Source organism: Agelaius phoeniceus, chromosome 20 (assembly GCF_051311805.1).
Source record: "Agelaius phoeniceus isolate bAgePho1 chromosome 20, bAgePho1.hap1, whole genome shotgun sequence".
Taxonomy (NCBI): domain Eukaryota; kingdom Metazoa; phylum Chordata; class Aves; order Passeriformes; family Icteridae; genus Agelaius; species Agelaius phoeniceus.
In genome coordinates, this window is record NC_135284.1 from 1,367,863 (window position 1) to 1,384,526 (window position 16,664).

At 50.4% G+C, this 16,664-nt stretch overlaps 1 protein-coding gene across 4 annotated transcripts in view; it reads left to right on the forward strand.

Annotated features, from left to right (window-relative positions):
- Positions 1-16,664, forward strand: part of ACACA (acetyl-CoA carboxylase alpha) — a 107,690-nt gene that overhangs the window by 21,791 nt on the left and 69,235 nt on the right. For all 4 annotated transcript variants that reach the window (XM_054646889.2, XM_077188816.1, XM_077188815.1 and 1 more), the window contains 17 exons: positions 72-233; positions 867-1,030; positions 1,834-1,984; positions 2,453-2,556; positions 3,063-3,144; positions 4,375-4,520; positions 5,165-5,315; positions 6,520-6,654; positions 7,062-7,208; positions 7,370-7,558; positions 8,127-8,227; positions 8,332-8,420; positions 9,433-9,557; positions 12,649-12,762; positions 14,540-14,653; positions 15,249-15,338; positions 15,892-16,010. In XM_054646889.2, coding sequence (XP_054502864.1) covers positions 72-233; positions 867-1,030; positions 1,834-1,984; positions 2,453-2,556; positions 3,063-3,144; positions 4,375-4,520; positions 5,165-5,315; positions 6,520-6,654; positions 7,062-7,208; positions 7,370-7,558; positions 8,127-8,227; positions 8,332-8,420; positions 9,433-9,557; positions 12,649-12,762; positions 14,540-14,653; positions 15,249-15,338; positions 15,892-16,010 — 2,183 coding nt within the window. The remainder of the gene's footprint in view (positions 1-71; positions 234-866; positions 1,031-1,833; positions 1,985-2,452; positions 2,557-3,062; positions 3,145-4,374; positions 4,521-5,164; positions 5,316-6,519; positions 6,655-7,061; positions 7,209-7,369; positions 7,559-8,126; positions 8,228-8,331; positions 8,421-9,432; positions 9,558-12,648; positions 12,763-14,539; positions 14,654-15,248; positions 15,339-15,891; positions 16,011-16,664) is intronic.

The following is a 16,664-nucleotide window of genomic DNA, read 5'->3' on the forward strand; positions in this document are numbered from 1 at the left end:
GTGAGGAGACAAGCTCAGTGCTGGGGCTTTGTTTATTTGCTTATTTATTTATTGATGTTTTCCCTCCTCAGATTGCCATGGGGATCCCCCTGCACAGGATCAAGGACATCAGGGTGATGTACGGCGTTTCTCCCTGGGGGGACACAACCATTGACTTTGAGAACTCGGCCCACGTGCCCAGCCCCCGTGGCCACGTCATCGCCGCCCGCATCACCAGCGAGAACCCTGACGAGGTGAGGCCTCCCCTCCTGCTGCTCACCATCACCCTTGTCGTGAAAAATCCTTTCCTTAGGGGTTTTCCCTCCTGAGAAGCCAAGAGGCCTCAGGAACACGATGTAAACAATGGTTATGTGCTGCTGTGGAATGCAACAGGTGGATCCATGATTGGCCCATCTTAGATGTTTGTAATTAATGGCCAAGCACAGCCCTGCTGGCTCGGACAGAGAGTCTGAGACAGAGCCTTTGTTATCATTCTTTCTGATTCTATTCTTAGCTTAGCCAGCCTTCTGAGATGAAACCTCTTCTTCTATTCTTTTAGTATAGTTTTGATATAATATATATCATAAAATAATAAATCAAGCCTTCTAAAACATAGAGTCAGATCTCTGTCTCTTCCCTCATCCTAAGACCCCTGTGACCACTGTCACATTGGCCTGCCCAGGGCCTCTCCCTGCTGCTGCTGCTCAACATTTTGGCAGCAAATTTAAAAGATTCTTCCCTTACCTCACTTAGACTCCGTTAGACACAGCCTGAACTTGTTATACCACGTTGCAGCACCAAGAGCTGTTCTCAGAACCCTCATTCTGGGTTATTCATCTTTTCTTTAGGGCACAGAGCAATGTCTGTGTGTCTGTCTGTCTTTGCAGGGGTTTAAGCCCAGCTCTGGCACGGTTCAGGAGCTGAATTTCCGCAGCAATAAGAATGTCTGGGGCTATTTCAGCGTGGCTGCTGCAGGAGGGCTCCACGAGTTTGCTGATTCCCAGTTTGGTCACTGCTTCTCCTGGGGGGAGAACCGTGAGGAGGCCATCTCGTAAGTGATGTGGGAGGCTTGGGAATGGCTTGGCTTTGTCCTCTTTGATCCAGGGAAAACAAGGCTCCTTGCTTCTAGGAGCTTCAAGAGCAATTTCCCTGTCTTTATCTTGTTTTCCATTTTGTGGCCAGACTTCTCATCCTATCTTGATCTGCAATTCCACTGTGTTGCACCTACATTTCTACACTTTTTGCTTAATTTTCTTTCGTTTTCCTCCTTTCTGTTTCATCCCTGCCTTGTATACCTGCTGCTGGGCTGTGACACAGCTACCACAGGGTGAAAATCTCTCTTTAAAGCATCCAGGTGAAGGCTTCTAACAGGGAAAACATTGCTAACCTGACTGACCAATGCTTCAGGACGGTTTGTGAGCCATGGAGTGTCCTCTGTGGTGTGGGATTTCAAAGCACCTGGTCCTAAGGCAGACCTGTCTGACCTGTCATCCACGTTTTTCATCCAGAGCTTTTCCCAATTCCACTCTGGCTGGGGTGGACACCACATCTGTCTGTCTGTCTGTCTGTTGTACACTCCTGACACATGGTAGGACCCTGGGTGATGATAACAGGGGGAACTCCTGATCCCACTGAGCTGCTCTTCACACCAGCAGCAGGGAAATCCATATTCTCCCATTCCCAACCATCCCTTCACACCAGCAGCAGGGAAATCCATATTCTCCCATTCCCAACCATCCCTTCAGGACCCTGCTCCACCCAGTGCCTGCGCTCCTCTGCTCTGACCTTCAGGTGCTTTTCTGTCTGCAGCTGCCAAGGGATGGGATAGATAACAGGGCTTCTTTCCCCTTTCAGGAACATGGTGGTGGCTCTGAAGGAGCTGTCCATCCGAGGGGACTTCAGGACCACTGTGGAATACTTGATCAAGCTGCTGGAGACAGAGAGCTTCCAGCAGAACCGCATCGACACGGGCTGGCTGGACCGGCTCATCGCTGAGAAAGTGCAGGTGCAGCTGCTTCCCCTGGCAGGGACACACCTGGCAGGGGGCAGGGGTGGTGCCTGCTGCTGCTAAAGGGTGTAGGAATGGTCGCTGGCCACTTAATGAATAAACATTTTCAGTGGCATTGCTTCCTACATATATCGGAATCCTAGGTCGTCCTTGTTGGGGAAAGTTGGTCTTAAAGTTGTCCAGAAAAGCATTGAGACCAATGTTATGTTTGGAATCTGGGACAGATGATAGTGGAAATGTTGTTGGAACCTCGAGATTTGATCCAGGCAGAAGAAAATGTAATTTTAAGAGTTACAGAAATAATGGCTTCTGTGTAGAGTTCACGTGGCTGCCACACCGACTTGATTTTTTTAAAGAGTGTTGGCCATGAACCAAAAATGGAGCTGAGGCTGCTGATTCTTGTAGCTGGGTGTTCAGCTTGGGCTGAGGCTGGGGGAGGTGTGACTGTGGCTGTCCCTTTTTTAGGCTGAGAGGCCTGACACCATGCTGGGGGTGGTGTGTGGGGCCCTGCACGTGGCTGACGTGAGCTTCCGAAACAGCGTCTCCAACTTCCTGCACTCCCTGGAAAGGTGAGAGGCCAAGCTGATCTCTAGGAATTCCTGCTGCTGAACAAGTTCTGTCCAATCCAGTCCAGCAGTGCTCAGGGGCTGTTATCTGCTGGCTGTTGCCTGGCCCCAGGGAGCTCTTTATCTGCTGAGAAAACTGGCAGGTATCTGCATCTCCAAACATCCCTGCTGGCTGCACAGATTGCTTTGGTTTCTAGCAGGAGCTCCAGGAAATGGCTCAGAAACATGGAGTTCTTGCTCTGTGAGCTGCAAGGGCAGCATTAGGGAGTCTGGAATCGCCCAGGAATGAATGGAAAGGAGAGCAAAGCTGCCCTGTGTGGCTGGAGGGACTTTGTTTGACTTGGTCAAACTGATTCGTGTCTCTCCTAAGAAGAGACTATAAAAACCTACTCCCATCTCTCTGCTAGTGTTTCCTAAAGCCTTGCATGCATCTCTGAAGCTTTTTGGAGTCCTGGTAGTCGCTTGGTGGCTTGTGGAAGATCAGTTTTGTTCTGTCCTTCCCTTTCCAGGGGCCAAGTCCTCCCTGCTCACACTCTGCTGAACACGGTGGACGTGGAGCTCATCTACGAGGGACGGAAGTACGTGCTGAAGGTACAGAGTGGGACCCACCCTGCTGCCCTGGGCTGGGCATGGCCACCTGTGCTGCTCTGGCCTCCTCTTTGCACAGATCTGTGCAGGGAGTTCTGTCTGAGCAGGGCTGATTTGCTCTGCTTTAGTGGGTGAAGAAATCAGCAGGCAACACCCCTCGCGTCGCCCCATTGCAATGTCCCTGTAAACATTTCAGCCTCTTGCTCTGAGCAGGGTGAAATTTGCTTTCTTACAGGCAAAAACTACTATAAAGTAATTTTGTTTTGGTTGGCCAGAACTTCCAGCTGATTTTTCTGAATGTTTAGGTCTGCTCTGCTGGGGTTTTGACACACCAACGTGACAGAATTTGCAGCAATTTTTCCCCACGGTGTTGCTTTTTTGCTGCATGCAAAAGCCCCATGTTGCAAAACCAAACATATGAAAGTTAGGAAATATTAGATTTAAGGTTGCCTGTGCAATCCTCTTTAGCTTCCTAGGGCAAATTTGTGATGGTGAAGTTTTTAATGGCAAGACCATAGGCTGGTTTTTGCAGCAGTGAGAATTCTGCACCTCCCTGGATTTATCTCTGATGAGGAATAGAAGCATTGAGCAGCAGCTGAAGTATTCTTTAAAGGATTTACCCAGCTTCAAATAGCAGCTCTGGGGCAGAGACTGGGATAGGATCCCTTTCTCAGGGAGAGCATTTGTTGCTTTCCCTGAGGGACAATCTCTCATTTTCCCCCCAGATTATCTCCTCCATTATGCAGTGTAAGTGCACAACTGTTCCTTGTAAGGAGATGAGGATGAGCAAATTGTGATTGCACAATCAAACCTCAACCTTCAGTGCATAAGTGTGAGAGGATTAAATCAACATTCATGGACAGCACTAGTCCTGGCATCTCTTGGCTGCTGTGTCACAGAATCCCAGACTGGTTTGGGTTGGCCCTTGTAAAAAGCCTCTCTCCATTTTTCTTGTGGGCTCCCTTCAGGCCCTGGAAGGCCACATTTAAACCTCTCCAGGCTGAACAATCCCAATTCTCTCAGCCTTTCCTCATAGGAGAGCTGCTCCATCCCTCTGCTCAGCTCGCTTGCTTGCCTTTGTGACCCCAATTTTTTCACACGACATCAAACACCTCCGTCCCTCTTCATCAATCCCTCCCATTGCAGCACCTGGAAAACTCTGTGTTGTGGCAGGCAAGACCCTTGATGCTGTGCTCAATCCACTGGGTAATTCCCATTCTTGTGGCTTGGCAGGTGACCAGGCAGTCTCCCAACTGCTACGTGGTGATCATGAACAGCTCCTGCGTGGAGGTGGACGTGCACCGCCTGAGTGACGGGGGGCTGCTGCTCTCCTACGATGGCAGCAGCTACACCACCTACATGAAGGAGGAAGTGGACAGGTAGCAACCTCTGCAGCTCCACCTTTAGCATTTGCACAGCCAAAACGAGCTGTATTTGTGACTTTATGCTTCCCAAAAGGTCTTCAGGGATGGGAATTCTCTCCTAGGAGGGGTTTGCTGGGTGTGCTGTGGGTGAGTTTTGAGACTTGGCTACTGTTAGAAGAAGGATCTGGCTGTGCACCATGTGGAGTCCATATTCTTCTCCTTGGTCCTTAAAAGTGACTTTTGAGATTATAAAACCCAAAAAAACAGAACCTGAAAATCGTTAAAATTCTTGTAATTCCACAGCTGCTTCAGAAATAAAGACGAGTTGTGCTGTTTCAGTGCATCCCCTCAAAATTCCCTGCAAGGATCAGAGCAGTAAGGGCAGTGAAAGGCATCCCCAGCTCTGGAATGTGAACTCTGCCCCTTCTGCTGTGTTATCTTCTGGGAAAAGTAATGGATCTGCTCGGGAGGACAGGGAATTTGGGTAGCTCTGGGCTGCAATCTCCACCTCTCCATTGGTTGAGGCGCTTTCCCATAGTTTTGTTTCGAAGTAGAACAGGGAAAGCCAGACTGGATTTCCCCTTTCCCACACCTTCCCCAAGGAATTCTGTCCCTCCCCAGGGATTTCTGTCCTGCTGATCTGTCCTGCTGTCCCCCAGGTACCGCATCACCATTGGGAACAAGACCTGTGTGTTTGAGAAGGAGAACGATCCCTCCATCCTGCGCTCCCCCTCTGCTGGGAAGCTGATCCAGTATGTGGTGGAGGATGGGGGACATGTGTTTGCAGGCCAGTGCTTTGCAGAAATTGAGGTAAAACTCCCAGAGAACTGCTTTGGACAAAGCTCAGGGGGAGGGGTGTTGGGTGCTTTGGGACTGGGAGTTGAACATGAGGGGTCATTCACAGTGTTTAACTTGCAAATTTTAACCTGAAGTACAGCGGGAATCATCAGTGAGAGTGATGGGGTGGGGAAGAAATTTAACAGCAGAAATTTGAGTGTTAATGACTGTACACCAAGTGATGAAGAAAATTTCCCAAAAATCCTGAGATTATCACCATCCTGAGATTCCAAGGGAAGGGGGGATCCATTCCCAGCTGAGGTGAAGAAGGCCTTCTCCTTGTACTACTGACACAGACTCAGAGTTATATGCCAAGATGAGGTAACAAACTTTATCCTGGTTAGCTGATCATTTATCAGGTTGATCCCAGAAGTTAATAAGTGTCACTCCTCCCTTCTCCCTAGGAAGTTACTTAACTCTTACTGAGGAGGAGGAGGAGGATGAGCAGTTTCTGCATCACGATGAGGAAAGCACAAGGGGTTGTGTAGGAGTGTGTGGCTCAAAACAGATTTGAGGGAGGGGAAGGTGTGTGATGACAGAGGGGCAATTAAACCAGCTGGGGACAATGTGTAGGAGAAACCTATCAAGACAGAGATCCAGCTATTTTATGTAAGTGCTTTTGCACTGCAACAGGCCATGGCTAAGGAGGCACCACCCACACAATCCCTATGGCTCCCCGTGGTGTAGAGCAGAGCAAGGGTAAAACCAAGCTGGCTCCCCCATACCCAGCCCTCCTGCTCCAAAGGCAGCAGCTCTTGATCTAAGGAAGCATTTCTGTCTGGGAAGAGCTGTCTGAGAGCTCTAGAAAGTGATCCTGGTTCCCTCTGCTTGAAGTGAAGATGTGGCTGCAGCCTTTGAGAGGAGCCTTTGGAATGGAGCAGGAAATTGTCTGCTTTGTTCATTGTGCTGAGTGTGGGACCTTCCTGAGTCCCCTGTTGGTTCAGGCAGTGTGAGCAATGGCATTCCTGAAGTTCCTGCCGCACTATTTTGTGGCCAATTATTCTGTTCTCCCATTCACTTCAGTGTCTGGGTTTTGTTCCCAACCTCTGTGCTTGTGAGTTTTGGGGACACCTGAATGCAGGTCTGTCTGGGGTGGGACACTGCCTGCTGCCCCCCAAAACTAGAGCCATTTTGGGGCACATGGAGCTCAGTGTGTAACCTGCTTTCCTTGCTACAGGTGATGAAAATGGTCATGACCATAACAGCAGGAGAATCAGGCTGCATCCACTATGTCAAACGCCCAGGGGCAGTCCTGGATCCAGGCTGTGTGATTGCCAAGCTGCAGCTGGATGATCCCAGCAGGGTTCAGCAGGTGAGGAGTTGCAGAAGGCACAGATATTGTGGGGTTTTAATGAGGGAGCAATGTTGAGAGTGGTGCAGGATGTTCCAGTGAACCAGTTTCCCATTTGTGCGTTGTACTGCAATTGCCACTTCACTGTTTATTTATCTCATCAGATCAGGACTGGCACTGAGATTTTTCTCTCCCTCTCTGATTCAGGCCACACTTATCTACCATTCCTGCTCTCTGCTTACCTCAGTGCTGTTGTGGGGATTGTGCTGTTGTGGGGATGTGCTCTGGGAATCCTTGCAGGTTAACCCTTGGCTCCAGCCGAGGCTGGCTGGCTGTTCCCAGGGCTGGTGGCCCACAGGAGGCTCAGTGAGGCTGTTCCCAGGGCTGGTGGCCCACAGGAGGCTCAGTGAGGCTGTTCCCTGTTGCAGGCTGAGCTGCACACAGGTACCCTGCCCCAGATCCAGAGCACAGCCCTGCGGGGTGAGAAGCTCCATCGCATCTTCCACTACGTGCTGGACAACCTGGTCAACGTGATGAATGGCTACTGCCTGCCAGAGCCCTTCTTCAGCAGCAAGGTACTGGGGGCCTCTCTTCCAGAGCCAAAACAGCCTTCTTGCAGCTCAGGGAAGGGCTGGGCAATTTTCCTGCCACGAGGGATGGGATGTTGGACATCACCCCTCTCCTTTTTCCTCTTGTTGTTCTTCTTTCTTGCCTTCACTGCCTTGTCTCTCTCCAGGTGAAGGGATGGGTTGAGCGTTTGATGAAGACCCTGAGGGATCCATCTTTGCCCCTGCTGGAGCTCCAGGACATCATGACCAGTGTTTCTGGGAGGATCCCACCCAACGTGGAGAAGTCCATCAAGAAGGAGATGGCCCAGTATGCCAGCAACATCACCTCGGTGCTCTGCCAGTTCCCCAGCCAGCAGGTGAGCAGCCCCCCTTCCTGGAGGGGTAAAAATTGCTCTGGGTTGGGGCACACAGAGAGAGAAAGTTCCTATACATGGCATGGAGGTTAACTGAACCTGAAAGGTGTGTTTGAACAGGGGGTGCTGATGGTGGAAGATCCTTACCTGTGTCACTTCAAGGCTTGTCTCTTGACCTGTGCTGCAGGGTCCCTGTTCCCTGCTCAGTGTGGCTTTAACCAGGCACACTGCTGGGAATGGGAACACTTCAATCTTAGCAGTGGCCCTGTGGGCATTTATTTCCTTTTGGCTTGGTACATGTGCTGCAGTGCAGTTCGTAGTGCCAGTGGAACCTCAAAATAGGATGATTTTGAGGGAGGATAGGATGATTTGCCAAGGGAGGCCGGGTGGGGTGAGGAGATGCTGGAAGCTGATTTTTCCATAGTATGACACAGTGCATTGATTTTTGTATCACTGGCAGGTCTTACCTTCCTTTGCTAGAGTCTGCTGGGGCTCTGCTGTGTCTCTGCTGGTTGTCCAGCCCGTTGAGGGTTTTCCCTGTGCTTTTTTTCCATGTCCCTTTCCCTCTCAGATTGCCAACATCCTGGACAGCCACGCGGCCACGCTGAACCGCAAGTCGGAGCGCGAGGTTTTCTTCATGAACACGCAGAGCATCGTGCAGCTGGTGCAGAGGTGAGCCCTGCCAGGGTGTCCTGCAGAGCAGGAGCTCCCCAGCAGCCATGGCAGGGGCTGGCTGTGCCTTCAGCTCGCTCAGGGCTGCCTTGGTGCCCCTGCAGGTACCGCAGTGGCATTCGGGGCCACATGAAGGCCGTGGTGATGGATCTGCTCCGGCAGTACCTGAAGGTGGAGACTCAGTTCCAGCACGGTGAGTTCCTGGGCACACCAAGGATCTGGTTTCTTAAAGAGCTCTGTTTGGTCCTGGAAAGTCCACGTGGGCCCTTTGGGGAAGGCTTGCCCTCACTTTGTGCTGAGGTGAGGTGCACTGGCTTGTTTTTGGGGTCTGCAGTGGGACCCTGGGTTTTGTAGAGGAGGTTCTGTCCCCCAGAGCTCAGCTGAAGCTGAGAGGTGAAATCAATGCCTTGCACTGCTGGATCCAGGCACAAGATGGCAATGGAGCCCTGGCTAATTCTGAGGCTCTGGCTCTTACAGGTAGTTCAGATTCCACTCTTCTTTTGTCCTGCTCCATTACCTGCCCTGGCCTAATGGTACTGCAGATTCATTTCCACTTCAATTTGCTGGCAGCAGAGGATGGTGCAAGGCTTTTTGCTGTTATTTCATTTTGGTTGTCATTTGAATGAAAGTCTGAGTTCCCTATTCCTCTGTCAGAATTGCTCACAAAGGAGGCATTTGGTTTTGGAGCTGTTTATTAAGAGTGGGATGTTAGAATTAAAGTTTGCAGTAGGTGATGGTGGGAATGATTCCTTCCCAAATTGATTGTGTGGACCACAGAGAAACACAGAATGGTCTGGGTTGGAAGGGACTTTAAAGCACATCTCATTCCACCCCTGCCATGGGCAGGGACAACTTCCACAGTCCCAGGGTGCTCCAAGGCCCTTCCAGCCTGGCCTTGGGCACTGCCAGGGATCCAGGGGCAGCCCCAGCTGCTGTGGGCACCCTGTGCCAGGGCCTGCCCACCCTCACAGGCAGGAATTTTTTTCAAATACCCAACCTAACCCTGCTCCCTGTCAGTGTGAAGCCATTCCCACTTGTCCTGTCACTCCATCCCTTGTAAATAGTCTCTCTCCATTGTCAGCTCCCTTCAACCCAAGCAGATCCTCAAAAAATACACCTAGAAAAATGCAGACACATCTAGTAACTTGCAGTCCTTGCCACAGAGGTGTGAAGGGTGGAAAAGCAATGTGCATTTCTGCCTGCAGGTCACTATGACAAGTGTGTCTTCACCCTTCGTGAGGAGAACAAGAGCGACATGAACGCCGTGCTGAACTACATCTTCTCCCATGCCCAGGTCACCAAGAAGAACCTGCTGGTCACCATGCTCATTGTAAGTGCCTGCTGCTTGCTTGCTCTCTTTCTTTTTCTTTTTCTTTTTTCTCTTTTTATTTTTCTCTTTTTTCTTTTTATCCCTTTTCCTTTTCTTTTTCCTTTTCTTTCCTCTCTCTCTTTCTCTCTCTCTTCCTCTCTTTTGTCTTTTATTTTACAGCCATAGTGTGGTCTGTTACTGCCCAAAATACATCCAAAGTAGCCATCCACAAAATAACTCTCCAGAGCAAGAAAAGTGTCATAGTTTCCTAGACCCAAGCTAGGTTTCTTAAATTCTCATTTGTAAGATGTAAGGATCCTGGTGTTCTTTCTTCCTGGCTCTCCTTTTCCCCCTTTTTTCCCCCTTTCCCTTTTTGGTGTGTGGTGTGATTGTAAGTAACGCTTGCCTTAAGAATCTCATTATTTGAACACGGAGCCATATTTCCTCTGAGAATTCTGGAGTAGCTTTGAGCTGGGGCTGTTCATTTCTCAAGTAATCACGCTGGCGTGATGGAGAGAGAAAATGGCAGCTGTTCACAGCTCAGGCCTTCAATTTTCTTCAGAGTCCAGTCACTCAAGTGTGTAATTACACGGGGGTGCCGGCGAGGCGTTAGCCCTTGTCAGGGAGCTGGGCTCAGGCTTTGCTGCTGCCTTTGCCAATCAGTGCAGGCACAGCCAGCCCTGCCTTTGGCTTCTTGTTGTCATCCTGAGCAGTCCTTGCTAGAACAGGACTGCAACTTTCAGTCTGCTTTGTCACCTGCTGCGGGCCGTGCCTCGCTGCCTCTTGCTGTTGTGAGGGGCACTGGGGAGACCTCAGAGAGCCTCCCTTGTCCCTTGCTCTTGGGACATTCTTCCCACCATCACTGCCTGTTAGTTCTGCTCAAGTGAAGGCCAACTTGAGCCAGAATCACCAGGGAGACCTTGGTGGAAGAGCCACTCCTGGTTATCTGAGCCCACGGTGCTGCCTCATGGGGGGCACAGGGATTTCCTCTCTGCAGTGGGAACAGGAGCTCAGGAGGGACACCCTTGGCACAGCTGGGTGTCCCTGCGCTTCCAGGCTCTCCATGAACCAAAAGACCATCACTCCTCTCCCACCTCGTGGCTCCAAATGTGCTGTGGTGTGCCTGGTGTGACCATGGTGGCAGCTGTGGTGTGCTTGGTGTGACCATGGTGACAGCTGTGGTGTGTTTGGGGGTTCAGGCTGTTGGTGTGTTTGGGGTCAGGGCAGCCTGTCTGCCTGTGGGGCTGTTACTGATGGATCCAGGAGCCCATTATTAACCAGGGGCTCCAAGGATGCCTTCAGTAATGCTGTTGTGCTGCCATCACTCACCTTTTAGAGCCAGCAGGCACTGCAGGCAGGGTGGGAGCTGCTTCATCCTTCATACATCTGTTGAAATATGGTGTGATTTGTTGTTGTGTGTTCGTTTTCTGGGCTTAACTTATGCACATCCTGGCCTGAGCAGGATGGAGTGGCTGCTGCCATGGCAGGGTCCCCTGTCCTGTGGGATTTCTGCTCCCTGGAGCAGCAGCACAGCAGCTCCAGGAGTTTGTGTTTGAAACCCAGCAGTTCCTGAGTTCCTCACTATCCCCACAGTGCCCTGGGCTGGATAAATGCACTGAACTTGCTTTGGGAGCAGTCACACTCGTGTTTGGTGGCCCAGGGCTGCCCAGGAGGGGACAGCAGTCTGGTCAGAGTGAGGAGCTCAGGTGTTTTCCCAGGTGTTTTCTCAGGTGTTTTCCCAGTGGTTTGGGTCTGGTCTGCCTCCCTGGGAGAGCTGTGCCATCATCCCTGGAGCAGCCTGAGTGGGGCTGGGGAGAAGGGGATCAAGAGCAGAGTGAGGGAAGAGCTGCTGAGCCTTGGAATCTCGTGGACTGTGAGCTGTGCTGCAGTTACTCACCCTGTGGGACTTCTGTATTATTTGGCTTTGGTTTTTAATTTATTTTCCCTGGCAGGTTTGTCAATCCCACCTGCTGCACAGAGGTTTCCCCTTATCCTTTTCTATTCCTTGGCTCTTCAGATAGCCTGTTCTGGTCCATAGGTGTTTTAGATCTCTTTAGACTTTTAGGCACCAGCTCTTTTCTCGTGGCAAATCCCTGTTTCATCTCACATTTCCCTGCTATGATTAATTTATCAAGACAAGCTGTTAAGTGCTGTGTGGAAGAATCACGTTAGAGGCTCCTAGAGGCTTCCCAGCTTCGGGGTGGGAGGGAGGAAGCTCACAAGAAGTGTTGAAGACTGTGGGATTATTCATGGGAATTGAAACTATTTTTGGAAGGAAGTCTCTCCTGTTGGCATTTTTTGAATGGATGAATTCAGAAGAGTTTTGGAACAGCATTAACACTGTGAGTTTGTGCTCTTCAGTTCTGTTGTTTTATCCAGCCAATTTAGGCAGTAAGGAAAGCTTGTGGATTTGCTCAGATCCAGGATTCTCTGGTTAGAAGGAATGTTATGGAGTCAGTCCAGTACGGTGGCAGGAAATACAGAACATTATTCATGGCTTTAGTTAGCTTTGCTTAGCCTTGTCAGAGCAGTGACAGATCCTTTTCCTGGCATTGGCTGGAGCTGCACAAAGCTTGGATGGTTTGTGGCTCTGGAGTTGTGGGGACTTCTGAGGTTTGAGGTGTTTTTTAGGTGGGTGTCAGGAGGTTCTCTGCTGGGCACCCTTCATGGGGAAGGCTTGCTGACCTTCACATGTTCCACAAGGTGTCTGGCTACAATTTAAGCTCTTTGAACTTTGCATTGGTGCAAACTTCTGTACCAGAAGGAGAAACTTGTGGTGCAAACCTGAAACTGGGTAATGGGAAAAGGTTTCCTGAGTCTCTCTGAGAAGTCAGCATTTCTCATGTCTTTGGGTGCCAAAACATGTGCTACAAATAGGAGAATGGGAGATGGTGCCTGTCCCTTCTTTCACTGTTTATTCATGTGTGTGAAATTGTTGAATGCTGAATGTTTGTGTCCTTGTCAGCACAGAATTGCAGGATGATTCAGGTCAGGACTGCTGGGGATGGCGTGGTCCAGCCTGAGTGTGTGTTTGCAGGCTCAGACTCCTTTGGGAGAGCACGGGTGATGTTTTCCCTGTGCTCCAAGCATTTCTTCTTGTCTGTGTTGGCAGGACCAGCTGTGTGGCCGTGACCCCACCCTGACAGACGAGCTGATCAATATCCTGACAGAGCTGACCCAGCTCAGCAAGACGACCAACGCCAAGGTGGCCCTGAGGGCACGGCAGGTGAGGCACCTGCCCAGGTGTGACCGTGATCACAGGGATCTTGTGTTGAGGGAAGAGATGAGGATCTGACTCCGTGTTTCTGAAGGCTTGATTTATTATTTTATGATATATATTACATTAAACTGGACTAAAAGAATAGAAGAAAATGTTTCATGAGAAGGCTGGCTAAGATAAGAATAGAAAAGAATGAAGGAATGAATAACAAAGGTTTGTGGCTCGGACAGAGAGTCTGAGCCAGCTGGGCTGTGATTGGCCATTAATTAGAAACATCCAACATGAGCCAATCCCAGATGCACCTGTTGCATCCCACAGCAGCAGATAACCATTGGTTACATTTTGTTCCTGAGGCCTCTCAGCTTCTCAGGAGGAAAAAATCCTAAGGAAAGGATTTTTCATAAAAGTTGTCTGTGACACCCAGGCTGCTCCTGCCTGCAGCTCAGCCCTGCAAACCCACAGCTCCTCATGTTTGTCTCGATCACTGTGCACATGGGGACAGTAGGTTCCAGTGAGCAGCACTTTGACAGTGAAGCTAATTAACAGTGATAAACTGTGGTGCATTCCCAATCACTGTCATATTTTAATTCAACATGCATTCCCTTGTCCCTGCTCCTCCAAAAAAAGTTTTGTCTGGCTCACACAGGGGTTAACTGTGAGTAGCCCGTGGTTTGTGTGATGGAGGAGGTGGAAATGTGTGGCCACTGTGGTTTTTGGTGGTTTTGTCATAGCAGCACAGGCTGCCTGGATTGTGCAGGAACAGCATGGACGGGCTCCATGGCTGGAGCTGGAGCTCCTGGTTCCTCAGCTGCCTTACAGTTGTGGATCCGTGTGTGCAGAGAACAGGGAGAGCCATTTGCACAAGAACCAGCTGTTCTTTGCAGCTGCTAAGGAATTACCACAAAGAACTATGCTGCCCTTTTGCAGGGCTTCTCCCATCTTTGAGTTGTGCTTTGTCAATTTTGTTCTAACCTGGAAATAACTGGAAAAACTCTGGATGCCGTAAATTCCAAGAGCCTGCTGCAGAACTGATTTGAGTGTCACACAGGCACCCAGATACTGTTGTGAGCTTCCTCCTCAGCAGTTCATTGAGCCCTCCCTCTGTTGCCAGGAGGGGGTGAGAGGTTTCCTGACAGCGCTGACCCCAGGGTGTGATCACTGCTCTCCCTGCACACTCCCCATCTCCAGCCTAACGCAGGAAAGCTCACACTTGGGGGGGTCTCTCCTTTTATGTCAAAGCTTGGCTGTTGAAGATGAGCAGGGTGTTTGAAGCTGCTCAGTGACCTTCTGTTTGCTCCAGGATTGTGTTTGTGTCCTTGAACCGTTCTGCTATTGAACCTCCCCACGGCAGCTGGGGATGGTGCTGCAGCCCTTGTGCTGCTCTTCCACTTCATTTTCCCTGCAGGCTGCTTCCATTTCCTACCTCTGCATCCTTCACCTTGGGCATTTGATGCCTGGCCCTGGTGGCTGTTCCCTCCCCTGCCCAGGGGCAGAGCCTGGGTGTCCCCACAGCTGCTCCCTGCCAGCTCAGCCTCCCCATGAGCAGCTGGGCAGGCAGCCCCAGCCCTGGCAGCTCTGCCCTGCCAAATCCCAGGCACTGATGGAACTTGATTGGAGCTGTTCCCTGGGGAATTGCCCATGACACCAACAGAGCAGACACACAAACGAGCTGGGGAGGGGAGAGGGCACGGGAGGCTCTGGCTGCCTCCCCAGGGATGGAGCAGCTGCTGCTGCTGCTGGCCCTGCATGGCTCCTTCCTCTGAGCCTGCCTGTGTTTCCCCAGGTCCTCATTGCCTCCCACCTGCCCTCCTACGAGCTGCGCCACAACCAGGTGGAGTCCATCTTCCTGTCTGCCATCGACATGTACGGCCACCAGTTCTGCATTGAGAACCTGCAGGTACCCCCAGCCCCTCTCCTTGGCTCCCTTCTCGCTGACCTTCACATCCCTCTGCCTTCCAGCTCTGCTGGTCTGGTGTCCAGCTTTGCCCTGGGTTTCGTTTCTGTCCCTGTGGCACTGTGGGGATGGCCTGGTGCCAGTTCTGCACCTTCCTCCCAGGGCAGAGCAGAGCAGAGGTGCTGGTTCCTCCTCTGGGCACCAGGCACGAGGAGATGGATGGAGCTGTGCCTGGGGGAGTCCAGACTGGGCATTAGGAAAAGGTTCTTCCCCAGAACAGAGGGTGCTGGCACTGCCCAGGCTCCCCAAGGAATGGGCACAGCCCTGAGGCTGCCAGAGCTCCAGGGCAGCTCCAGGATGAGCTCCTCTCACATGGTTTTAGTTTTAGTCCTGTGAGGAGCAGGGAGTTGGACTCAGTGATCCCTTCCAACTTCAGGTTTTCTGTGGTTTAATATAAAAAAAGTCATAATCCTTGATAAACAACAAGAAAAGCTTAGAAATCAGAACTAGCCAGGCTTGATTTGGGGTTTTTCCTTTTCTGTCTGATCCTGGTTGCAAGACACTCTTTGAAACCTCTGCTTAATGTGATCTCTCCTAGAAACTCATTTTGTCTGAGACATCCATCTTTGATGTGCTTCCCAACTTCTTCTACCACAGTAACCAGGTGGTGAGAATGGCAGCTTTGGAGGTGAGTTTATTCCCATTGAAAAAACTCATATTTCAATTTTCCTGTGGATTTGGTTTGTTTTGAGCACTGTCTGCAGCTGTTTTGAGCAACTCTGCAAGATCTAAGAGAGCTGTAGGTTGTGTGGGATTGGGCATGCTTAGAATTAATGTTAACGGCATTAACACTGATAATTGGGTGAAATTTCAAATTCAAGTTAGTTTGTGTGAAGACTGAGGTTAGAATTAATGTTAATAGCATTAATATTGATAATTGAGTGAAATTTCAAATTCAGGTTTTGTTTGTGTGAAGACTGAGGTTAGAATTAATGTTAATAGCATTAATATTGATAATTGAGTGAAATTTCAAATTCAAGTTATGTTTGTGTGAAGACTGAGGTGCTTGGGAGGCAGAAGGTGAAGCTGCTGCCAGAGCACAGGATCGTAACCCCGATGGTTCTGGCCTTTCTCAAAGAACAAACTCTGGCTGAATTGGAGTTTGTCCAGCTGCTCATTTGCAGGGATCTGTTTGTTTTGGACCCTTGAGAGGTGTCTGATGGCTCTGTGTCCCTGCCCAGGTGTATGTGAGGAGAGCCTACATTGCCTACGAGCTGAACAGCGTGCAGCACCGCCAGCTGAAGGACAACACCTGCGTGGTGGAGTTCCAGTTCATGCTGCCCACCTCCCACCCCAACAGGTCAGATTGCCTCTGCAGGGAGCTTTGGGAGGGGCTCACCCTGCCCTGGCAAAGGGAGCTGGCACCAGGGCTGCTGGAGAAAGGGGGTTCATTTGAGCAGGATAGTTTTCATGAATTTTCTGGTTTTTAGCTTCTGCTTGGGTTGGAAATGATCTCTGGAATGTCAGCTCTGGCTGAATCCAGAGCCTTCCAAAAGATGCAATTCCAGACAGAATAATCAATTAATCAGAATTTTAATACAGAGCAGTCAAACAGTCTCTGTCCCTCTCCTGCCAGCCCTTTCTGGCTGCTTGTATGGCTCTGCTCCTTCCTGCCTTGGCTGGATAGGGTGACATCTTTTCTAGCACAGGATTCTTTGATGGAGCAGACCAAGATCAGAGTTTTATACAAAATGCTGGGCTTGGCACAGTTTGATTTTCAGTTTTGCATTCCTTGTGACCACAACCAAGAGCATCCAAAACCAACCAAAACCGTGATGGTTTGGGCTGCACAGCAGTGGTGATAGGGGCACTTTTCTTGCTGCCTCCTCCTGGAGAGGAGGGTGGCATCTCCAGTTCATTTCAAAAAAGCAAACCTGATTATCAGAACTTGCAGCACCATAGGATCAGAGCGATTTGGCTTGGGAGGACCTTGCAGCTCATGTTATTCCGGGGG